This window comes from Pholcus phalangioides, unplaced genomic scaffold, assembly GCF_987345545.1.
Source record: "Pholcus phalangioides strain wild (caught in Gottingen) unplaced genomic scaffold, Ppha-v1.0 ptg000015l_1, whole genome shotgun sequence".
Classification (NCBI taxonomy): Eukaryota; Metazoa; Arthropoda; class Arachnida; order Araneae; family Pholcidae; genus Pholcus; species Pholcus phalangioides.
In genome coordinates, this window is record NW_028301608.1 from 15,515,654 (window position 1) to 15,539,622 (window position 23,969).

At 37.6% G+C, this 23,969-nt stretch overlaps 2 protein-coding genes across 3 annotated transcripts in view; one reads left to right on the top strand and one right to left on the bottom strand.

The window, feature by feature from the left end:
* Positions 1–23,197, top strand: part of LOC149075526 (glutamate receptor ionotropic, kainate 2-like) — a 47,573-nt gene extending 24,376 nt beyond the window's left edge. The window contains exons 6-15 of one of the 2 annotated variants that reach the window (XM_089242897.1): positions 1,868–2,032; positions 2,156–2,308; positions 2,463–2,564; positions 3,395–3,496; positions 9,182–9,388; positions 12,305–12,612; positions 12,706–12,958; positions 13,048–13,270; positions 15,405–15,670; positions 16,839–23,197. In XM_089242897.1, coding sequence (XP_089099023.1) covers positions 1,868–2,032; positions 2,156–2,308; positions 2,463–2,564; positions 3,395–3,496; positions 9,182–9,388; positions 12,305–12,612; positions 12,706–12,958; positions 13,048–13,270; positions 15,405–15,670; positions 16,839–17,057 — 1,998 coding nt within the window. In that variant the 3' untranslated portion in view covers positions 17,058–23,197. Of the gene's footprint in view, positions 1–1,867; positions 2,033–2,155; positions 2,309–2,462; positions 2,565–3,394; positions 3,497–9,181; positions 9,389–9,643; positions 9,848–12,304; positions 12,613–12,705; positions 12,959–13,047; positions 13,271–15,404; positions 15,671–16,838 lie in introns of both variants that reach the window. The other variant, XM_089242898.1, reaches the window with a different exon arrangement.
* Positions 1–23,969, bottom strand: part of LOC149075525 (metabotropic glutamate receptor 1-like) — a 167,166-nt gene that overhangs the window by 140,532 nt on the left and 2,665 nt on the right. The window lies entirely within an intron of this gene.

A 23,969-nucleotide genomic window follows, 5' to 3' on the forward strand; every position in this document is an offset into this window, starting at 1 on the left:
TATTATTCATTTCTTTTAAGGTTTTAGTACATATTAGTAAGCTTTATTGAGTGCTCTGACCATATACAAGTTATGGCTAACATGTTTGACTAATTAAAACTTCAAAAACCTGCGGCGGAAACACCTGCGGACTAAAACAATTTAATTTTTTTTCTTCGGATGGGTCGACAAATTACTCGTACGTCAATGTTTGACATGGGTAGGAAACGAGAACATTACAAGATTTGAAGTCATTTTAAATTTTATTGTGAGAGAAATTGGCAAAATATAAATATTTCTAAGTCATCAATGGGAAATTTTAAAAAGTATATGTTCGAAATATTTTTGTCTGGCAATTGAAAAACGGGGGCTAAAAGTGGCAAGACACAAGGGACAATTTCAAAAATATTCATTATCAGCAGATCAAAAGCTTGCTTTTGGTGATGGATATTAACTTTTCAAAGCATGAATATAAAAACCGGGATACACATGCTACTAAGTAGCACGAAAACATGCCGCTTTCGAGCATATACAATCAATGAGACTTTTGGTAACATTTGCATGAATGTTACCAATAATTTCATTGGTTACATATACTCGAAAATCGCATGCTTTCGTGCTATTTAGGAGCATTTCTATCACGGGCCTAAACTCTTACGCCAACAAGCGAAAGATTTTAAGCGTGAACTCTATCCTGCGTATTAAAGGATTAAAGAATCAAAAGCATCATATTATCCACCTGACGTCAAAATAACAGAGATATCAACAGAAATCGCACTCATAATCCAGATGAATCCCAATCGAATCCAGATTCATCGGACAGTGATATACAAAGCAGGCTTTTTTTCCCATCATTTTTATTAGCATTTTCTTACTATTAGTTTATTCTTTTGCATATATTTTTTCCTTACAATCATTTGTAATTTTCGGCACGAGATATGGTGGAATGAACACTCAATGTAATTTGTATTCCATGTTTATTTTCATGTAACAGAGTAATGGTTGAATATTTTAAGGAGTCAATTCACATGTATATCTGCATTTCATTAAAAAAAAATACTGCATTTTATAACGTTTATTGCGATTTCACTGTGATTTGTGAGATAAACTAAATATTACTGAGCATATGTATATATATTCATGAATGATACAAGGGATAGGACACAAAAAATCAATCTCGATCAATTTAAAACAGAGAAAATGTTTTTGTCCCCCCCCCCTCCCCCTAGATGGCCAAAATAACACACTGTGCGTTGTAGGCTTGTTGCGTTCTGTGGTGAGACCTTTTCAACGGGGAGATCAGCTCGCATTTGCCCCTCGAAGTTGGGGTCCACAGAAAACCAAGTTCCGCCGATCACCACTGTACTGTGGTGACGTTGGGGTTCGAAGCCAAGTGCTCGCGATGCAAGTCCGTCACTATCACCTCAGCGACAACTACATAGTATTAGGGTTGTGTTGAAATAAAATGTCACGGTACTTTAAAATAAGAGTTTTGATTTGTTTATTCACAGTTTCAGAGTGAATGAAATTCTTAATTTGGAGCCCATATTCCCGCGGGGCCAATTCCCACAGTCGATCAAATCCTTGTTGTCTGAATTCCACCTTATGAGTCTAAATACTTCAGCATAAATTGGTGGCCGGAAGGAAGGCTTCATTGAAAGTTTCAATTCTCAGCCTACCATGTCTGCAGATTTTTTAAGACGCCTGCTTCAGGGTGTCCTTCACCAAAGTTCCTTGAGATAGAGTTTTTTTTCATATCTGATATTTAAGATTCTTATTGCATTCCCCACAGAAAGTTTCGGGAATTACTGGATTATTCACTTCCTATAATGATGTATAAAAGCATAAATGTTTATATTTTATGATTTATAGTGTCTATGTTTAATAGGACATTGAAGCGTACAATTTAGAAGATTTCAAGTATAATTTCGTGAACATGACAGCTTTTAGGATTGTAGATATCGGGCAGCAGAGTGTCCAGCAGATATTACGGGACATGGAGAAATTTCAGTCTATCGGCCACAATATTGTCAATATGACTAATGTGATCAAAGTAAGTTAATTTTCGATTTTCTCAAAATATTCATTCCCGAAAAATATCACTATTTAGCTGTTACAAAATTGCTCTTCTTGCATATGCTTATTTTATCTTTCTTTTCCTTTTTTTAACCGTAAGGTGCAGCCAGCGTTACTCTATGATTCGTTGTATTCGATGGCTTGGGGCCTTCACGCTCTGCAAGGAGTGGCAACATTGACGCTTTCAAACACTTCTTGCGATGAGGAAGTGCCTTGGACAGATGGAAGCAGCCTCTTCAATTACGTCAACTCAGTAATTATTTTATAATATTTGTGCACATATTAATTTATAGTATGAATACTATCACGAAAATTTTTATATCTAATGTAACATAGAAATTTCATAGTATTAATTGGTAAATTGGTATTTTGGCTTTTATATAAACTTACGATTGATTTATTTTCAGGTCGAGTTCCGGGGACTGACGGGTAGAATTCAATTTAAAGAAGGTCGAAGATCTAACTTGAAACTCGACTTGCTGAAGCTTCGCCAGCACAACATGGAAAAGGTCTAACAACTCCCCCCTCCTTGTTTTTCGGAGATATTTCCTAATAATTTTTTGGAGAATGAACTTTAACACAAGATAAGAAGTTTTTGGTTTGTGCAGAGGTATGGTCCAGAAGAATTGTGGTTTCCAAAGTTTCGTTCACATTATTGCTGGACACACTTTAAGTGAAGACGGGTGAAGAGAAATCTCTCTCTCTCTCTCTCTCTCTCTCTCTCTGTGGATCACACATTAAGGAAGTCCATCTGATATTCTTGGCTAGAAATTGTTACGGAGTTGATCTTAGATATCTTGGGAACTACCTGCAGTGGAAACAATGACGAAGTCGATTAATATCTTTAAAAGTTGCGACAGCCTTGATCTCAGTAATCTCTGGAAAAATCTGACAAAAAGGGAGTCGATCAGGTCGAGTCGTCACGTTTGCGTTTCACGTTAGACCATGCATTCTTCGATGACAATTGTTTGCATTGGTCTGTACTATCACCTCTTAAAGTTTTTCCCATCTTTTCTGAATCGCCCTGTATATCCTCCCTCGATTTGAACATAGGACCGTGACAGCAACTTTTTCACGGCAGTAGATGAACATCTTACCACCACGCTACTCGGGCGTTGCATAAAGTATCTGTCACAAATATGGACGAAACGTTTGAAAATTTAAATTCTTCTGTGCCACGACTGTGCAGCTTGAATTCTTCTTATCAATACCATATAGACTTTAATCAATGCAATTGTGTCAGAACCCTGTCGTGATTTACTTGCACAATTAAAACGAGTGTATACTCAAAAATAAAATGGTGAGATAACTAAATATTTTATTTCGATTGTTTTCGCAGGTTGGTGAATGGTCAGATCGGAATGGTCTCAATGTAACTAACCACGAAGCTTTCCACGAATTTGGAGTTTCAAATATAACTCTTCGAGTGACGACAATCGAAGTAAATATACTTAATCGTTTCAAATCACTATTTGTGGCAAAGTTCGTTGTAGAGAGTTGCCCTCACAGTATCAGTGATAACGCTAGTATTTTTACTTCTAAATGATACAAGAATAACCGAACTATAAACATGATCTCAGTATCATGAAATGCATGAGTGCCAGGGGCTCTAGTAATCCAAGAATATTGGGAAATAAAAATTCTTCTTTTAATAATTACAAAATATTTAGTATTGATGAATTAAAAAATACTCAGTGTTAAAATTTTTCAACTTGTGTATCGGTTTTTCTGAAATACCTTCTATTTAAATTCTCCCTCTTTCCTTAAAAAATACGAAAGACTCAAAAGTCCACGAAAAACCTTCATTTCAAATCACTATTTCTCAAATTATTGGTATCAGTCCTTAAGAAGTTCGTTGTGGGGGGGAATTGCCCAAACAGTATCAGTAACAACACTAGTATTTTTACTCGCAAATGATGCAAGAATAAACGAACCTCAATATCATGCGTTTCAGATGCTCCAGTAATTTAAGAATATTGCAAATACAACAAAAAAATTTGATATAGATAAGTTCAAAAATGTTCAAAATATACTGAATGTTCCAAATGTATTAAATTTAATATTAATAATTTGAAACTTTCCAACACTCGTGTATTGATTCTGTTCAAATATCGCCTATTGAAATTCTTCCCTTCCCTTTCAAAAAGAAAGTCCACGAAAAAAACCCTTTAGGTAATCTCATGAGTAGAAACCGATGTTTTCAAAGCAAACACGCACGAAAAAAAGAAAACCCACAAACAATGTATCAAAGCAAAGTTCGAACATCGGTTACAAATTCGAAAGCAAACATCAAAGAGTTTACATGTAAAGTGAGAAGGTTGAAGGAGTCGACTTCTCGGCGTCCCATATGGGACTAGAATCGAGCTTCTCGAGACTAAAGTGAATCGGGATCGAACGTGCGAAGGATTCAGTTCTCCCTCAAAAAAAAAAGAAAAAAAAAAGGTAAGGAGAGATATCTATGTATGTATGGAATGCGCGCAAAGAAGAGCGAGATGGGAACCAAGGTGAACGGCGCACATCAGATCTTCAAAGGAGCCGTTCGATCGCTTTGTCGGCGAGGATCGATCGATACCATCTAAATCCTTTGAATCCTGGTTCCCAGACGGAAAAACAGTTTAAAAAAAGAATCAAAGAGTATAATATCTCCAAGTTTGTGTATTAATGATGGTTTTTTTTCCCCTTCCGAGAGAATTCTGGATTCCGCGAAATCCGATCGATAATAGCGCCCCCAATATAACTATTACTTTTTTCTCTTGACTAACTTAATTTAGAATATTGATTTCGGATATTGGATTTGGGATGAGCATGATGCATATTATCCATATATGAAGGATCCATGGTTGTATATATATCACTCCACATACGAGTCTAGCCAATATTTATTATATCGAAATCTGATTCGGAATGGACCGTTTCTGTATTTATTCCTTCAATAATTGGCACTTCGAGTTATGGAAGTGAAGCATCTGGGCCTGTATTCTTAATGAAGAAAAACAAATATTGTATGAGTGTGTGAAAATAATCATTGGTTCTATGCACAAGATGTCCCAGAACTCTACCGCCAAAATGAGAGGAACTCGAGACAAATAATTTTTGCAATGTAACCTAAGGTCGCAAATATACTTTTTTTTTTATTTAGCGCATATTAACATACAATTGAAAACACTGGCACCAAAGAAAGGCTGAGGAAAGGAAGATCATAAAGTAAGCGTGGGGGCAAAAATACTCCGCCTCACACACGTAATATCAAGGAATAATAGAGAGGAAAAGAAGCGATGTCGCCAATCCCCCCCACACACACACAGTGGATAGAAGTTCGCCGTAGCTCTTCGTTATGTGATGAGCACGGTTGCCATATTTTGGTGACTCATGAATGATGTGTGTCTCATACATGCATAAATCATATTTTGATTACTTCTGAAGAAGGTGGAATGCACGTATCTCACAAATAAGTGTTTTATTACCCCGGTTATCTTTGGTTTTTTTTTCACTTTATGCGTACTGTCACCTCTCTCATTTGGCGGCAGAGTTCCGGGACACTGTGCATATAAACACTAAATAAATAATAAGCTGTTCAAATTTATCATTAAGCAAATTTAACATTAGATGGAGCTGAGAACCAGTCGAATATTTGACGGGGTTACCAAGAGGTGGCAGCAACGCCGGCTTTACAATTCGGACTAAGATCACAGAACGCAGTCAGTCGTTTTCTATATTTTCAAAAGCGGATGTGCAAGCTATTCAAACGGGACGGAAGCGACTACCCAGCTGCCGCTTATGTCAATAATATATTTTTTTTTAGTCAACGGAGGAAGGGCAAGGAAGGGCAATGGCCTTCCTATTGCCCCCCCCCCCTTTTATTAGTCTATGTCTATCTTAAATACACAATTTGGGGTTCGAAATTTCATGAAAAACTTCAACGTGGCCAGCCTGAAACATACGTCCGCTAACTCTAGGAGGACGTTTAATTAGCAGTTGTAACTGATAGATGAGTCCGAACGGGTACAAAATTATCAGCCAAAGATTTCTTGATGCTCTGTAAAGATATTAGGGCTTCAATAGCAGAACTTTTTTTTAAACCTCAAATGTGTCCGAATGAAACACAGGGCAAATACGAAATAGATTTATTCACGTAAAACCCTTGTTGGTGCTTCTCTCTGACCACAGAATACCTTTATTCTCTTCTTTTTTAGTTTTTGTGCATGTATTCAAAGAAATTTCACATTTTTTGAAAGCATTCCACCCTTCTAACATCAAAATGTACCATTTTCTCTCAACCACTTCCTGTAGGTAATTTGGAACTCTTCGACTGATATACCGGTAAAAATGTCATTTAGCCTAAGGCCGCAGCTTTTGCATCTCCAAATTAAGTGAAGTGGCGTCGGTGCTGTGGATGCTCGAGCACCAACGATAATTTGTGACAAGGGTCTTGCACCCTCAGAAAAGATTCAGAAATAAAGATTTTGTATGTAAAAGCTCAAGACGAGCCCTCACGTATATATTCCGATACCCTTGCATATGAATGACCAAAAAAAGTAATAAGTTGCGTCGAAGGAGCACCCACGGTGATTTATGGCATGGATCTGATCACCTTCAATTGATTCTGAAGTCAAAATTTACTATACAAAGACACTTCCGACGCCCCTGTCCAAATCTCTTGCTAAGGAAGTCCCTCTTGATTTGGCAAAAAAAAGGAAAAGGTTTTAGAGAATAGTGAGACCGGCTTTCGTCACAGTGCAAAAAATAGGCCTAGTAAGCAAGCCTGGTGTGGAATCGCCGTACGTAATAGTATATAATCATTTGCTTCGCATCAATCGTTAAGATTTTTTTTTGTGGTAGGAGACTGTTCAGACCTCTTTATCGACCCCTCTCTCTGCAAAGAGCAGGCAGACCTACAACATAATACTGCACTTACACAGCAACAACTTACAAAGGTTTAATAAGCAAAATAATGAGTAGTGATCGCACCTGACTAAATTACACCTTTTTTTTTCAATGTCTTTATACACATTATTCATAACCAAGTATGTTTGCCATTACAGTACCTAGGTTTTTTATATTAGGCATTTAATAATGTAGTTAAATAGTTATCTACGTACGGTTTGTTGAAATTTTTTTTCTATCTTGCTTAGATTTCAAGATAATAAAATAAGTTTTTAAGCTTTTCACCAGGTGGCGTTCTAACCTTTCTTATCATTTGGCGCGTGCTGGTATTGCTATACCAATACGAACTTCCGTGCTTCTATCTCCCTATATTTCAGGAGTTATTCAAGATTATGCGAAATACCCAGTTTCTTATTTCTCTGAAATATTTATCCTTTTGCTCCCGGGCATCCTAAAATGATTCTTAGAGGTTGCGCATATGTCACCGTATGCGTTATCTTCAAGTGCTCATAACTTTTGAATGGATAAAGGTAAAGTGCTGGAAGAAGTGCCTAAATCGGGCATGTGCTACACGATAATAACAATCAAAATGTCATCTGGAGAGAAATACTTGAACTTTTCCACCTTGGAAGAGTTCAAGAAAAATTATAGCTTAAATTTGTGACATATTTAATGAGATTATAATATATAAAACTTGTCAGAATGGCAAGTACACTGACTGTCGAAATTTTTATCATCTAATATCATCTACTACTACTTTCAACCAGTCGGTAACTCGGCAAATTTTCCCCAAATTTTCCGGGTTAATTTATTTTGGTATAAAGTGAGAGAAAAGTTGTAAATTAGTTTAATTTGCATTTTTTGACTGTAAATCGCATAAAATATTTGATTTCCACGTTTCCTTAAAATATAATTTTAAAGAGGTACGATTGAATTGAAGCCAATAATTTTTCATATGCAACTTTGACTACGAAATGATGCGTAGAATTTTATTACTTTTGGAGATTCTCTAAACCTCTTCCGGAAAACGACAAGCTTAGAGTAGATGGTAGAAATACATTTGAGCACCTTCTATGTTCTTTCCCCTCAAGATATGCATATTGCTGTTTATCCCTAATTCCGAGTGGTTCGAAGCTTACAGGAATTCCTGTCTTGATACTAAAATAGATAAATCTATCCTTACTTGTGACAAGATCGTTTGAGTGCTTTGAAAATTTATCTCCGGGACGAAAATTTTTCCTAAAAACCTTCTCCGCGACATAAAAAGTTTGGGAAATATTGTGATCTAAGTTATTTCTGGAAATATCCTCACAGTGTACACAATGGCGAATTCGATCAGATCTCCTTTGTTAAAAGTTGTGACAGTGATGATATCAGTTATCTCTATATTATAAGAATATCTTCAATGTAAACAAAAGAACGTGAGTATTAATAATAATAATTAACAAAAACTTGTATTTCAAACTGATTACGTTCAATGCTGTTGCTGCTAGTAGAATAAAATTGAGTGCTGCCACCTCTTAGAAGTTCGTTGTCAGTGTCAGCGTTGTCAATGTGTGTTTCACTTGTTCCCACCCATGTACCATATACGTATAAAGCCGGGGCCACACGCGTGTCACTTCTTGCCCAATACTTTCGAACGTTGGCCATGGGCAAGCAGTGTGGCCACTCCACCTTTGGCAATGATCGTCAAATGTTGGAGGCTGGAAGGTATTGGAAGGCTGGTCGAACAGAACGAACGGTATCTTCTATCTTCCAACCTAAGTCAAAAAAAAAGGTGTGTATGCCGCTTTCCTTCCCGATATTTCAGTCTGGCAACAAGGTCTAAGAACGCTAATAGTCACTACACGAAGAGTGTTCTGGAAGCAAATATTCGCTAAGGAATACTGGGCCAGGTTAATCTAACGCGTAGCCATCCTATGCCGCTGCTGCTTTTTTTCATCAGGGGGAAGGGAAATATTGAAAGAGCAAATATTTGCGAATGACTATTGGGCAAGGCTTGACACGAGTGTGGCTCTGGCTTAATATGCGTTATACTACTATCGAGCTATGCATATTATACATTGAATTTTATTGTGATTTTTAAGACCCTATAAGTTATTTACACTGTGATTTAATATCATTACTGTATATGCTTAATTAGTGCCGTCATCATAGTTTAAAGAATAACACTTATGCCAATTGGTGAAGAACCCCTTCGGATGCACATGTTATGTTTCTCTTCCCCTTCCTTATTACACAGGCAGTCCCGTACGTTATGTTGCGAAATTCGACACGAACGTTTGTAGGCAATGAAATGTTCGAGGGTTTTTGCGTCGATCTGCTGAGCTCCATAGCGGAGCAGCTTGGATTCAGGTTCACGATCGAATTGGTTCCCGATCAAAAATACGGTGCCTTGAACTACGAAACTGGAGAATGGAGCGGAATGGTCCAGCAGCTTCTTCATAAGGTTTGTACCTGCAAAAAAAAAAAAAAAAACGTCCTTGGTTCGTTCACTATCCCTTGAAACGGTTCTCCGTGTAGTTTGGCACTGAGCAAACAAACCCTCCTCAATATAACTATTTTTGCCTTAGTCCACTCTATGTTTAGATCCGAGTCTTTTCATATAATTATATTGCTTTCTCATAGACATTTACCTTGAGCTCATTAGTGTTCCTTTTTCCCCATCCTTGCTTTTATTCTCGTGTCTCTGTTATTATTATAGTCCACCCCTTACGTTATGCTCCGATCAGATCGCAATTTCACCGGGAACGATCGCTTCGAGGGCTTCTGCATCGACTTGTTGCGTACCATAGCCGAACTCATGGGATTCGCATACGAGCTTTACTTGGTGCCAGATTCCAAATTCGGTGCCGAGAATACGACGACGGGTGAGTGGAACGGCCTTGTCAAAGAAATTATCGAAAAGGTAACGACTACTTTATCTCAACATGACTGGCGCCATAACAGATTCTGAAACGGAAAACTTTTCTTACCTTTTAAATAATCGATATTGCCTCTCAGATTCCGTTTTCAAAAGAAAAAGTAAAAGTTTCTCTGATTCTCTAAACATTTTTCCAATAATTCTTCTTTCTTTATACAAAGTATGTGTTTCTGAAGTTGATTGCACTTGCTATTTTTCAAGTGTTATCGCGAAACATTAGGCGTGATCAAATGGAAAGGTGATGACTGATGAGAAAAAAGAGCGGCAGGAAAATTACACAGCACAGTATGCAAAAGCCGAATGAGTTGCTTTGTACAATGCTTTGCGGGTGATACTCTATGAATACTAATACGGACCATTTATACGAAGACCATTTCATCAGCATGACATTACACGTTCACACCTTGATGAGAAGCAGTCTGAGTGCATTGCGGCCGTAGTCAGAAATTCCTTTCGGGGGGGGGGGGGGAAGGCAATGTGGACCAAAGTGTTGAAACAAGAGATTTAACCATGCTGTTCCATACATATCGGCAATTTTCTCACATTTTGGAGAAGGACGAACGAACCCTTGCGTCGTCCCCTCTCTTACTACGTCCTTCGAGTTCACAGTCCGTCCAGCTCACAACGATCCTTGGTTTTTTTTCTATGACCAAGGCATTGCTGATTGTGTTCGTTGAGCACTGCTACACCGCCACAAACGATTAGTTCTACCATAAATGGTTTTTTTGCACCAACTTGTACCATTCCAGTGTTTACATTATGCCATAAGAAAGGAACAGTCTTAAACCGTTAGAGCAAAAATTGGACGCAAGAAAATATGTGACAACTGCGGTCTTATCGCCATACAATAATTTACTACCTATCGAGAGTTGGGTTGGAAATGAAGGCGCCATCTAGCGGTGATCAAATCAGATTCGGTACGGAAAAGAACTTGTTACCTGCGCTCTTCCTCAAAATATCGAACCTGTGGAGATGACCTTCATGGTGGTAGACGAGCATCTTAAGACGCAAGAACTGGAACGTTTAGCGCTATTGCACGAAAGTGCTCGCCCACATACATCCCGGTTCTACCCACCAATCATCTTACAAATTTCACTGGGGAGTGTACCGGAAAACTCACCTTTAAAAATTCGGCCCTACATTTGAGAAGTACATGCATCCGCTAGTGAAACAATAGGATCACTGTCTTCAGCTCCGAAGCAATTAGTTCTAACTGGGGGTGTATTATATCGACAGGAAATGTATAGTCATCTATTCATTTGATCATCGCCTTAACAGTGATTACGTTTTTATAAGATGTTGTCTTGGATCCTAGTTCTAAATTAAAATTTCGCCAAGCTAGATAGAAAGGTATAAGTTTCAGCACCAACTTTAGATAGCATTTGACCAGAAGTCTTCAACGTTTTTTGTTTTTTTTAGAGTAGTCAGTACTGTATATATGCCCATTTTCAGATCAACACCCATATTACAATTTTGCATATGCTCAAACCCACAATGTCTGAATTAGAGCAGACGGATGGAATTTGAATACTGTCGGTTGTAAAATAAACATTTATCCGCTTAACCTTCCCAGACCCTGGCGCCACAAATTTATGGGTTACTTTTTCTCACTGTAGAATTTTTTTTTACCTCAAGAAGATAAAACAGAACCCTAGCTTATAGGATTAACCTAGGGGTTAAGCCAGCACCTCCTAGAGATAGAAGGCCTCTGCACTGTTTCCCATAAACGCCATTCGGACTACCTAGCAAGTTTATCACATTTTGAAACACAGCATCCTATTTCGTTTCTTCTTATTTTGGCATAGAATCTTCCTGATTGGCTCACAAATACCGCATAGTGATTGGATGTGGGGCATAGAAATCGCCAATTCTGAGCCCGATCATTTCTTTTCCTCACAACGATGATACTGGCACGAGCAGGGAATTTTTTTCTCCTGAATATTCTCAAAGCATATGGACTACTTACTGACGTCATAAGCAGACTTCTATCTCTAGGAGCGTGCTGGTTAAGCCCTAACGTATAGGACTGTGTAAGTTTTGAGTTAGAAATATGGTGAATATGAGCTGTAGGTGCTTTCATCAGAGGGTAGCACTTGAAGTTGAACTTTCGTGGGTGGGGGGGGGGGGAGGAAAAAAATTGACCAAAATGCATTATTTCTTCACAAAAAATAGAAAACTTGTAAAAATATAAAGATTTGCTGACATTTATATTCTTAATGCATTTTTTCAATATCAAAAATGCGAAAGCATCTCAAAAAATGAATGCTCGAGTCTTAAAGGGTTAGAGTGGCGGAGTACATGCTATTGATTATGATCAATGTTATGCATAATTATCGCATTCATAGCCATGCATGGTCAGAAAGACTTGTGATTTTATGTTGAGGGTTTTACCTTACGGTATGAATTACTGTAACTTCTCTCATGTTAAGATGGTCCTTACAGAACGCTGACCTGGCGGTAGCACCGATGACGATAAACTACGCTAGGGAGAGTGTAATCGACTTCACCAAGCCCTTCATGAACCTCGGAATCGGAATACTGTTCAAGCTGCCGAAGAACATGCCCGTCCGCCTTTTCTCGTTCATGAGTCCACTGGCTGTCGACATCTGGCTGTACGTCTTGGCAGCCTACGTACTGGTAAGTTCGACGATGTTCATCGTCGCGAGGTTCAGCCCCTACGAGTGGAAGAATCCACACCCTTGCATCTCTGAAGCCGATGTGATGGAGAACCAGTTCAGCCTCGGAAATAGGTGAGACGAAAAGCATTAACGCACATCAGCATGTACTAAACGTATCAAAATACGCATTTCCATGGATGATGAGAAATGTCACTTGTTTCTTAGCTTTTGGTTCACCATCGTGACTCTGATGCACCAAGGATGTGATCTAAATCCAAGAGCCGTTTCGACTCGGATAATAGGTGCCATCTGGTGGTTCTTCACTCTGATCATGATCTCATCCTACACGGCCAATCTGGCGGCTTTTCTGACCGTGGAAAGGATGATCACCCCGATAGAGAATGTGGAAGATCTTGCCGCACAGAACAAGATTTCATATGGAACCCTCGAAGGGGGATCGACGATGACGTTTTTTCGGGTATGAACCCCTTGTTGTATTCTCATTGATGGTCTAGTGAATAATTTAATTTCATTTTCAAATGATTTTTTTTTGTATAAATCCTTTAGGACTCGAAGATAGAGACCTATACAAAAATGTGGCGTTTCATGGAGAACCGACCATCAGTCTTCGTCAGTTCTTACGAAGAGGGCGTCCTTCGAGTTCTTGAAGGCAACTACGCTTTTCTCATGGAGTCAACGATGCTCGACTACATGGTCCAGAGAGATTGCAACCTCACGCAAGTTGGAGGACTGCTTGATTCTAAAGGTTACGGGATCGCAACTCCCAAAGGTAAGTCCCCGTCATCTTATCATATAAGGCTCCCCTTTTATCGTTTCGCACGCATCCTCTACATGCCCGAGCCCAAAAAACTGACTAATAAAAAAAAATTATTGATTTGTATTTATTGTACATCAAAATACCCTTTAATAAGCAAAAAATTAATTAATCAAATTATCCGGATCGATATATTTCCTAGGACCATTTGAGTTTCATTACACATAAGGTGCTGGAGAAAAAGTTTAAGGACTACCGAAATATCCCTATATCTTTTTTTTGGAAATTTGTGCTTGTAGATGTATGGAAATTTTAAAGTGGTAACTACGCAAGGGGCTAAAAATTGATTAAAAATTATTTTAATAATCGCTGCGCTTTTTCAGAAAAAAATTGTTAAAATTATAGTAAAGGTCAAAACCCCTGGAAAAAAGTATAAAGGACAAAATTAAAAATTATGCTCAAAAACTTTATTTTAATCAGAAGAGATCCTTTTTTTCTTTATAAGTTTTATCTTTCGGGATGTAATGGATAGATATAAGTCATATTAATAACTATTTGTGTAGTCGTCTTCCAAGCTTCTTTCATCAAAAAGCAATAACATCATGTTTACAAGATTCATTGAAATACTGGTTATTTGTGGAGATGAAGATTACAAGGAAGAAAATTCATCACTGCCCCCACGGGGACTCGAACCCCTGTCTCTCGCTTGCCGGACGAGTGCTCTACCATCTAAGCTATGGAAGCAGAAAGAATATTTCAACCTTGGAGCGTATATATATGTTGAAAGTCACCGTACATAGACGGCGTCAAAAATCAACTAATAGCTCGTGAATGACATAGGCCGACCAGATGGCCACAAGCATATAGAAATGTCCTCTCCACTTGTGTATCATGTGTCCATGTACGGACCATGTTACTATATTTATTGCCGATTCGTCAAATATAGAGCAACCGAATTTCTTGCCAATTCGCTTGAAAGCGAAGGGGGTTAAATCATGAACAGGAGCATTATCCGGTTAAAAATAACACTGTCTAAAAGTTATGAGAGGTGTCTCAGAGAATATAGAAATTCTGCCAAAACTGTCCCTATATGCCCACATTTCCAAGAAATAGCTCTGTCATCGCATACGTCAGTAATATTTAAAAACATCGAGTCCATCTAAATTGCTTTTCATCAAAAAAAAAATCACATCCTCATCCTACTAGGCACCGACAGATATATACTGTTTGCCGATTCACGTCGCTTTTATCTGCGCTGTTTTATAAGGGAAGGTTTTCACTTCGGGGTTATGCAAACTAGACATTTGTATTACTTTACCACATTAGGTACAGTTTGGCGTGTGCAAGGCAAGTTGCATTGCTTCTGCATTACACCAGAGAAAATTTTTTTCACGCAACGACTATAAATAATCGTTTTTTCCTTACGAATGGTAGGAGAAAAAAAGCCTTTTTGCGCAAGCTTTCAATCCATAATTCTCTCGGGCCCATTTATGAAACTTACTAACAGTCTTTAAATCTTTCAATTTTTCCCGCTGTTCCATAACCAGGCATCGAAGTTTCTTTGAGAGCAAGTATTTCGCGTTTTTGATATCCAATAATATGTTATCTTTTTGGCATCTTCACACTTTCAGAAAAAAAAATTCATTTCTCAGTGCAGTTTGATCAAAACAATCTCGCCTGTTACGCTAATATGAGAAAAATGCAAATTTATTTGTCCAACGTTCGAAAAAACCACCCAAAAAATATAAAGGCATATATATATTTTTTCCAGGTCTTGACCTGTTCTATAATTTTATAAAAGCGCAGTGCTCATCAAAATTATTTTTTTAAAGGAAAACGTTTAGTTCTTGCAGTTTACCAGTCCAAAATTTCCATTCACCTACGAGCACAAGTTTTCAGGATATAGCCGTTTTTTCGGTTGTTAATTTTTTTTCCATGACCTCGTGTGTATCTCAAGTCTTAACTTGAAAAAAAAAATCATTATAAAAACCATTTAACGCCGTTAAAAATTAGGTACACATACGTGTACCTCTGGGGCAAAGCGATAAGATTTTCATAAGTTCCCTATCCCTCCGGATATAGACGATGTGAAAAATGCTCTGAAAGAGATAAAACAATCGGAAACTAATTGGTGTCTTCAACGTTGCAGGTTCCCCCTGGAGAGATAAAATATCGCTTTCTATCCTCGACCTCCAAGAGAAAGGCGTAATTCAGATGCTCTACAACAAGTGGTGGAAAAGTCCCGGCCTCACTTGTTCCAGAGACGACAAGAACAAGGACGGCAAAGCCAATTCTCTCGGTGTTGACAACATCGGCGGTGTATTCGTCGTGTTGATGTGTGGTTTGGCTTTCGCCATATTGACGGCTCTCTGCGAATTCTGTTGGTACTCGAAAAGGAACGCCCATTCGGCAAACGTAAGTGGCAGTGTCCTCTGCTATCAATTTCTTTTTTAAGTAAAAATACTTTTTCAAATTTATGGTTGAATTTTTTTTTAAATTACTAAAAATACGTATGTATAAAAAGAAGACAATATGTAAATGCGAGGTGAAAGCCGTACGAAGGCTCCGATGTGATTATACCGCTTATTATATTGCATGCAGGGTCTTTCAGACCCTGCATGCAACAAATGAGAGGGCTGCTTTTCCTCATTGTAGAAGTTATTTTTTTTAACCTCAAGGGGACTTATAGAATTGTGTAAATTTTCAGTTAGAAATATGGGGGAATATGAGCTTTGTGTGCTATCATCAGAAGGCAGCACTCAAAGTTAAAAACTTTCATGGGGTTTTTAAGATGGCTTCCAGGAGAGAACCCTCCGGAAAAAGTATGATTTACTACATAAAATTTAGCAATAAAATTCTGAATATAGACTGAATCATCTTGGCTGAAACAATTTGAACGAAGTAATAAATTATTTGTTCACAAAAAAATTGAAAATTTGAAAAATATTTTGAGAAAATAAATATTTGCTGCATTTATGTTATTAATGAATTTTTTGAGTATCAAAAACGCAAAAATATCTTGAAAATTCCAAAAAATAATTCTCGGGACTGAAAGGGATACAGGGCCTTCGGATATTTGGTAACCAAGTTTTGACGATAACTCCCTGACTCAAAGAATATGAAAGTCAATAATGATCCTTCAGAAAACAAGTAGTGTTCAAAATCTAAGAGATGAAACTTACGTGATTTGAAAATACAGGAGTCTCTCACTTATGCTTCGGTGCAGGGGAGCAAAAAAAGGCTCATAAGTGAGAGAGGCGTATAAAAGTGTATAGCATTATTTACCTAAATCTTTGATCGGGAGTGCAGAAAATAGTTTTATAACTGAGAGAAACGTATATGCGAGAGATCACCGTATTTTTCTCGTTTATAACAAAAAATACCCCTATTTTACCAAATCACTAATCAAAATTTAGGAAAGGATTCAAACTACTCTTCACAATCACACTTTTGGATAACACTGACAACGTATCGTGTAATTAGCCAGATGGTAACACTGATCGACATCAAAACCCGGGGGGGGAGGGACTTGTCTTTTAATTTTTTTATAATTTCACTAATTTGCTTTGTCCATTCGTTTCAGCAATCCCTGTGCGCCGAGATGGCAGAGGAGCTGAGGTTCGCCGTCAAGTGCCGTGCATCCCGTCAAAGACCCGCGTTAAGACGGCAGTGTTCCAAATGCATTCCCGGAGGAACTTACGTACCATCCGCAATCGAAGTACCTCAGGAAAACGGCATCCTTCAGATGACCACGGATTACAGAAAGACCTCCTCTCTCCATCACGAATGCTGCGACTCTTGAATCAGAGGCGGTGCATCTTGTTGTTGGCGCTGGATACACGCAATAGCGGCGTGACTCTACTCGCTCTAAACGTGTCCGAAATAATCTGAAGCAAACCTGTGAAGATACATACGTATATCGGACAATAGAGTAGTAGGCAATGGCTGGAATTGCCGATAGAGGGCCGGAGCCTTGTTCAAAATTAGAGTATAATAGGAAGACACAAAAAGAGTATAACAGCTCTCTCTGGAGGATGAAAAACAAAACAGGCATTTTCTCACATATAGAGCGTAATACTAGTGGAATTGTCGAATCTCATAGGTGTTTAGACGTCCTGAAACATTGCAGGAAACTCTTAGCAGTCTAATAGATATCAAGATACTCGTTGGATTTTGTATTAATCGTAAAACTTTGGCTGATTAGACGAAAAGTTCTGACTTGAATCGGAGAAAATTTTAGCCAAATAGACACGTTATTTATATAGTGACATTAGAGAATGATCACTAGTAATTTGTCGAATTCAATTTCTTAACTGCGCGCCTCATGGAGAATTTCGAGGTGGTTTGGCGCAATGGCCGTCGATAGCAGGGATCTTGCATACTTGATGATATATCTAAAAATTGCTATTAACTACGGGTTGTTTCGGAAAGAATTTCCTAACATTTGAAACAGTGGTAGTTGAACAGTGTGTTCAATGAGCAGGCCCGGAATTTCAAATACTCCGTTTTGAGAAATTGCTACAATTTTAACTTGTAGATGGCACCACTGTCGTTTTAGTATAACGATTTCTTCTATTGGGCCATTTGAAAGTGGGGTTACCAGTCTTCTTTCCCCCTATTTTGATATCATTTCCAGCGTCCTCCTACGTTTTAGAAAATTCACTCTTGTCTTCCTTTTCAGATTTCAGTAATTATTTTTCTTTGCTTTACTAGGGAAATATTTCCTCTGAAAAATACACAGCGGATCCCGCTTCTATAACGTTTTTCAAAGAAAATCCTAAAAACGTTGCAACAAATCGCTTCAAACGGAAAACGCTTCAAACGAGAAATCTTAATGAAAATTAATGTATTGAGTCACGAAAATAGGTCGTACTAAACAGGAAAACATAAGTAGGAGCGTTATAAGCGGGATCGACTGTATCTCTAAATTGATACGAATTTTTGTGCGTGTGTTTTTTTCCTCACACGTTAGCACGCTTTGAACTTTCGACTAATCACCCTCGAAATTCAAGGAGCCAAGTCTCAAGCACAGCAGTAGATGCTAATCTAACCACGGCGCAGCTAGAATATGATGAAAAAGACAGTCAGAAAAACAACTCTAGAAGAATAAACCGCAATCTCACTTTACCATTGTCTGCTCACCACCATCTAATGTATTGAAGAGGGGGTGCTACCTAGGCTGACCATATTTCCTCGAAAGAAATACGAAAATTGGGATTCCAAATACGGGACATCGCCAATTATCGCCAAAAGTTACGCCAAAAGTAAACAAAGTTGCCAAGTATTAGAGAAATTACGTAAAAATAAAAAAAGCAGGAAATAAAGCATTACTGCAAATTGCAGTGGATTTAAATGAATTCCATGAAATAAAAACTTTCACCAAGACAAATGTGAGAGATTAATGTACTTGTTTATAATTGTAATTATCATAATATAATTTATGAGAGGGAAAATAATTTCATTCTTTGACTTCAATAAAGAATAAAAATTCAAGTAAGTTTCGCGTAAAAAGCGGAAAAAACCGGGACGGTAAATACGGGACGTATGGTCACCCCAGTGCTCCCCCTTCTCTTCAGAAACAAAGAAAACGGGATACAAACAACACTCAATGCTGATTCTTAGTGGTGCCATCTGTAAAGAAAATTCGGAAAGGTGACGTTGAAAGCTGGTGCTCGCTCGGGCGTCCTCCTTTCATAATTTTCGAATCTGGTAATTCAGCCCAGACGCTGTATTATCTTGAACAGTTAATTTGTGAGGCATATGACCATCCATTGCAAAAGACCCATTTCAGGAAAGTGGATTGTTATTGCTATGCAATGCGACACATTTCAAATCCATCGGTTTTTGCGTGATTTGTCCCATATTTTGGGAAAACACATCACACACTGCTTAAAAAATGTCGTACTGAGACTACAGTGCCCATCTATCAGCCAAAGTTTCAGTTAATTCCACAAACCGGCGTAATTGAAATCAGGCCTGCTTATTCGACGAACTACTTGTTTCATCTTACTGTAGCTGTTTCTAAGTTATATCATTTTCAAAGTGAGGTAGTCCTATCTCAAACACCCTGTGTGTAAATTACAAAAATACACGCGTTACCGCGAAACAACTTTCCCCTAACGTAGTTGATTCCATATGTTATAAGAAGATTAATCACTGACCATTGTAACGATTAGGAAACATTCCTTTCAATCCGAATACCGAATAAAATTAGTCAAAAAATTTAGAAATTGGCTCTTCAATAAAAAATCAATATAAGAGCCATTCGAAAAAGTATGATACTTAGTCAGGTTATACTTCAAGTATAGATCATATTGACGTAGGACAGTGGTTCCCAAACTTTTTGAGGCACGACCCCTCTTTCAACAAGAAATGGTGACTCCTCCCTCCTTTTCAAACTTCAGTTAAAATTTAATCAACTCTGCGTTATTTCGAGTTTTTTTTTTTAAATAATAACACACATTCCAATCGAAATACGCCAGTGCTCGTGCTTGTATGTACGTTGTCTATGCAGCAGTTTTAGAACCAATTAAAGTTGAATGGTTGTAGGGCTTTCTATCATCAAAACCTGCAGCTACATGATTTTGTCAAACATTTTAATTGCAATTCTGCAGGGCTGCTTACTACTATTGAATCACGCATGCGTCTCGTCATATTCCTCCGCGGAACTTCTAACGAATTGGTCCATGTTGGAATGGTACGTGTTGTGACCCTGACAGGAAGTCCGTTTCTATGTAATGCTTGTTACAGTGCTGCCATCTATTTTTCGAACTATGGGTGAAGTGTAATGATTTCAGATTTGTACCGTTGTTTTCAGGGTTTTGTGCACAAGCATGTGAAAAAATAATGGTTTTTCTTTTTCACTTATTGCTTATTAAGATTTTCAATTTTAATGGGGGAGTTTCCTTTTCCATACATCCTGTAGTTTCTAATTTATTACTATAGTTGTGTGCTTTACTTTTGACTAGTACATGAATAATAAATAGCACAGCTAAGAGTTAAGGTGTGTTTTAGGTTTGACATATTTATTCACGTTGCGAAATAAATAAATATGTTTTAAGACGTTTAAATTTTAGAAAATCCTTCGTGACTCCCCTAGCTGCTTCAAGCGCCCCTTCCCCGGGAGTCGGAACTCACATTTTGGGAACCACTGACGGAGGAGATGGCTTCCTACGCGAAATTAGCATATTAAACCGATTCGTAACACACGGATGTTCTGTGTTGTGAATGAATAACGTAATATTTTCTTCTACTCGGGATTTCTACTTCCCGAATCGATCAACTGTCATCCACACACCCTTTCTCTCTCTTTGGGTTATGAGAAAATAGAGTGAACATTTTCCAGATCCTCGTGTGAAGAAAACCGCGGTTTATTCTTATTCTGCAGATTTCACTTCAGGGCGGGATGAATTTCATGAAAGGAAAACACTCAATGTTTTTGATAGGGTTTTTATTTTCCCCCGGGTTATTTTCTCTTTACTCCAGCGTGAAAACAAAAGAATAGCATTTCAGTGGCGGAACTCTGTAATCTGTAAGCATTGTTATTTTTCTCATCGATGGATCCTGATGAAAGCGCTGCTATGATGGGACCAAACAGTAAATAGCATCGGTTTCAAAACACTTACATTGATCCAAATACCAGAAGAAAAAAAATGGTTGATGCGCTAAATAGATAATTTTCTTTGAAGTTGGGAGTTTTCAACATTTTGCAGACATTCACTTCGTCATGGTCATGTATGTCATTTTGTGTTTTTTCTTTTTGTCTTACATCTTTTTGATGTTCACCTCATTTGTTTTGAATGTATGTTTTATGTGTTGTGTTCAATCCAAAAGAAAAAATTAATTAAAACTTTCCTTAAAGCCGATGGGCCATCAAGTCGTAATGCGGTATTAAGATGGCATCAATATTCACAAGTATCTAAAGCAGGGGTGCGCAACTTTTTCAATCCAATGGCCAGAAACTTTTATATACAGCGTGACCATATGACCCGTATTTTACGAGACATACCACCTCCTTAGTGATCATCGCCGACCGCTCTATCTCAATGAAAGATTGGGGATCGAAGAAGACTGGGTCATGCTGGAGACATACCCGTAAGTTTGGTCATCCCAACTTTTTCGTAAAATGTCATTTTCCCCCCTATTTTCAGCGAGCCTTGGCTTTTTAAAATCAAGAATTAAGATTATTTTCATAACTTATAAATTCCTGCCTCCAACAATTTTTTTTGATACAATTATCAATTGTGCTTGCCTTCGGGAATTTTTTTGTGATAATTGGTGATATACCGTATAGATCTTGAATGTTCATATTTTTATGATAGAAATATGGTCAGTCTTGGTATTTATCATTTTGTGTGTATTATGTATTGATACTTCTCTACCGGAACGCCTTTTACGCAGTGATTGTTTCTCGCATGGGGAGACAGGGCGCTTGCTCAAGGTCCCTTCTTCCGATATTTTAATTTTTTACAAAAATATATTAAGAAATATTTCCAATTTTGTTGATCGTCTTGGGAAGACACGGGTACTCCATACAACTTCCCCACTGCGTGCGCTTCAGCTTTAAAGAATACTATGTACAGTGAAACTTCACTAGAACGATAAATCCTTCCACAACGATATTTTCTCAAATCTCCTGTGGAATTGCTTGCAGTCTAATGTTAAAATCCTCTCGATACAACGATATCCTTTACTATATGCTAAATCTCTTATTTTTTTGGAACTGCTACAACAATATTTTTTAAATCTTGCTTAAAATCACCTTTAATATATTTTTTGATTCCTCATCAGTCTTTGTTCTTTCGAAGATGTCTAATTGCATCGGTATTTGCACTATCTACCTTTTGAAAGTGTTAATGAAGTTGCTTCGAAGCTACTTACACTGTAGTACAAAATAGTAATGAACAGTATAAAGTACTTTACATAGTTGAACAACTAAGTGAATTTTATTCATTAACAAATGAATTACAAGTTTTTTGCTCTGAATAAATACTCATAAATATATTTTATGGTAAAATACTAACAATGCCGATTCAGAAAAGTTGCGAGCACCAGCCTAAATTTGTCATCACCTGATGATAATGCTTGATCTCTCTATAACGATAATTTTTCTTGGTCCGCAGAGTATCGTTGTATCGAAATAGTTTCACTGTATATGGGGCTCCCAAAAAGTCATGTTTCCCCAAGACCCGAACTTATGAGCAACAAGCCCTGCTTTAGCGGGTCAGATGGGGCCACTTGGCGGGCCGGAGGTTGTGCACTCCCTGATCTAAAGCGTTACACAATGGATAGGCCAACTGTTCTCCATTCAAACAAAGCTTTTTAAATGAGTTTCATTTTTTAAAAAAGATCGCAAATTTTTGAATTCGCACCAATCCGGAAAATTGTTTGGATTGACTATTTTTTTTAGTAATAATCACCAGATATTTTATTACCTCCCGGTTTATCATCATTATAATAGAAAATAGTTACTATCAGTAATACAAGGATTAGTGCATCTCGTTGACAGATTGCGTCTCCTAATCGGAGTTTTCTAGAGGAAAAATATTTATTGACATTCAAAAAAATTAATTATAGTGTAATGTTTATAGTTATTGTATCCGTAATATTTATGTGATAAACATAATATTTAGGATATTTGAAGGTGAGTGTATACAAGGCTTAATTTTCTCCCTTACCCTAAGGTAAACCCGTCCATAGACCAAAGTACGCGAATAGACAAAAGAGAAGCGTCGATACGAATGCGTAATAATGTGTATCTGGAATTAGATAAGTTAATTAATGTACAATGTATTCCGCTGGAAATTGTCGAGAGTCGATTTTTAAATGAGCGTTACATTTGTGTTATCAAACTGAAAAAATACTATATATGTACTGAAATTATTGTATCTTGGAACCATATGTGTATCGAGGGAATAAAGGGACTGAATATTGTTGTGGAAAATGGTTTTTACAGTAATTTCAACACAGGTCAAAGGAATAAGAATTTATTCGTTGATTCTAAATTTAAAGCCAAAGGAACCACGGAGTGAACAAAGTACAGTCGCCGTCGAATATGGATGTTATATTGGGAGGGTCGTTATATCGAATGTAAAGCATATATGATAGTCGTTCTATGAGAACATTTGAGAATTATCCCATCTGTCACTGTAATGCAATGGTAGCTATAACGCGGGACACAACACCGTTTTATCGAGCGTCGCCTGTGTTACGAAAGTCATTGTAACAAACTCGTTAGACTAAGACCGAGATTACAAGATAAAAATTTGATAAAAGTTCTTTTACAAAACCGGAAAAAAACAACTCATAAGCCATTCACTCGAATGCAACCGATACGCATATGCATTTTCAAGTTTCATAAAAGAACTTTACTGAAACTTTTATAGTGTATAACACGCCGGCCGCTTATAAACAATCCCTACATTTCTAGCTACGCTGTAGAAATTTAATGCATCGTGATTGGCCGAAATGAGTGATGAACTATTACGTCACTCATGGTGAAATTTTTGCTGGTGACGTTTAACAATAGATACATTTAATTGTGCTGGAGTCCGCCATCCACCGTTGGAGTAATGGTTATAATACGGGTCTCACACGTACCGAAGGTTGTGCGTTCGATTCGATCTGAAACTGATCCAAACTTTTTTTCCATCTTTGCTGTCATTTACTGATTTACTAAAAAAATGTTTCCGTTTTTGTTTCTGGTTTAATCAAA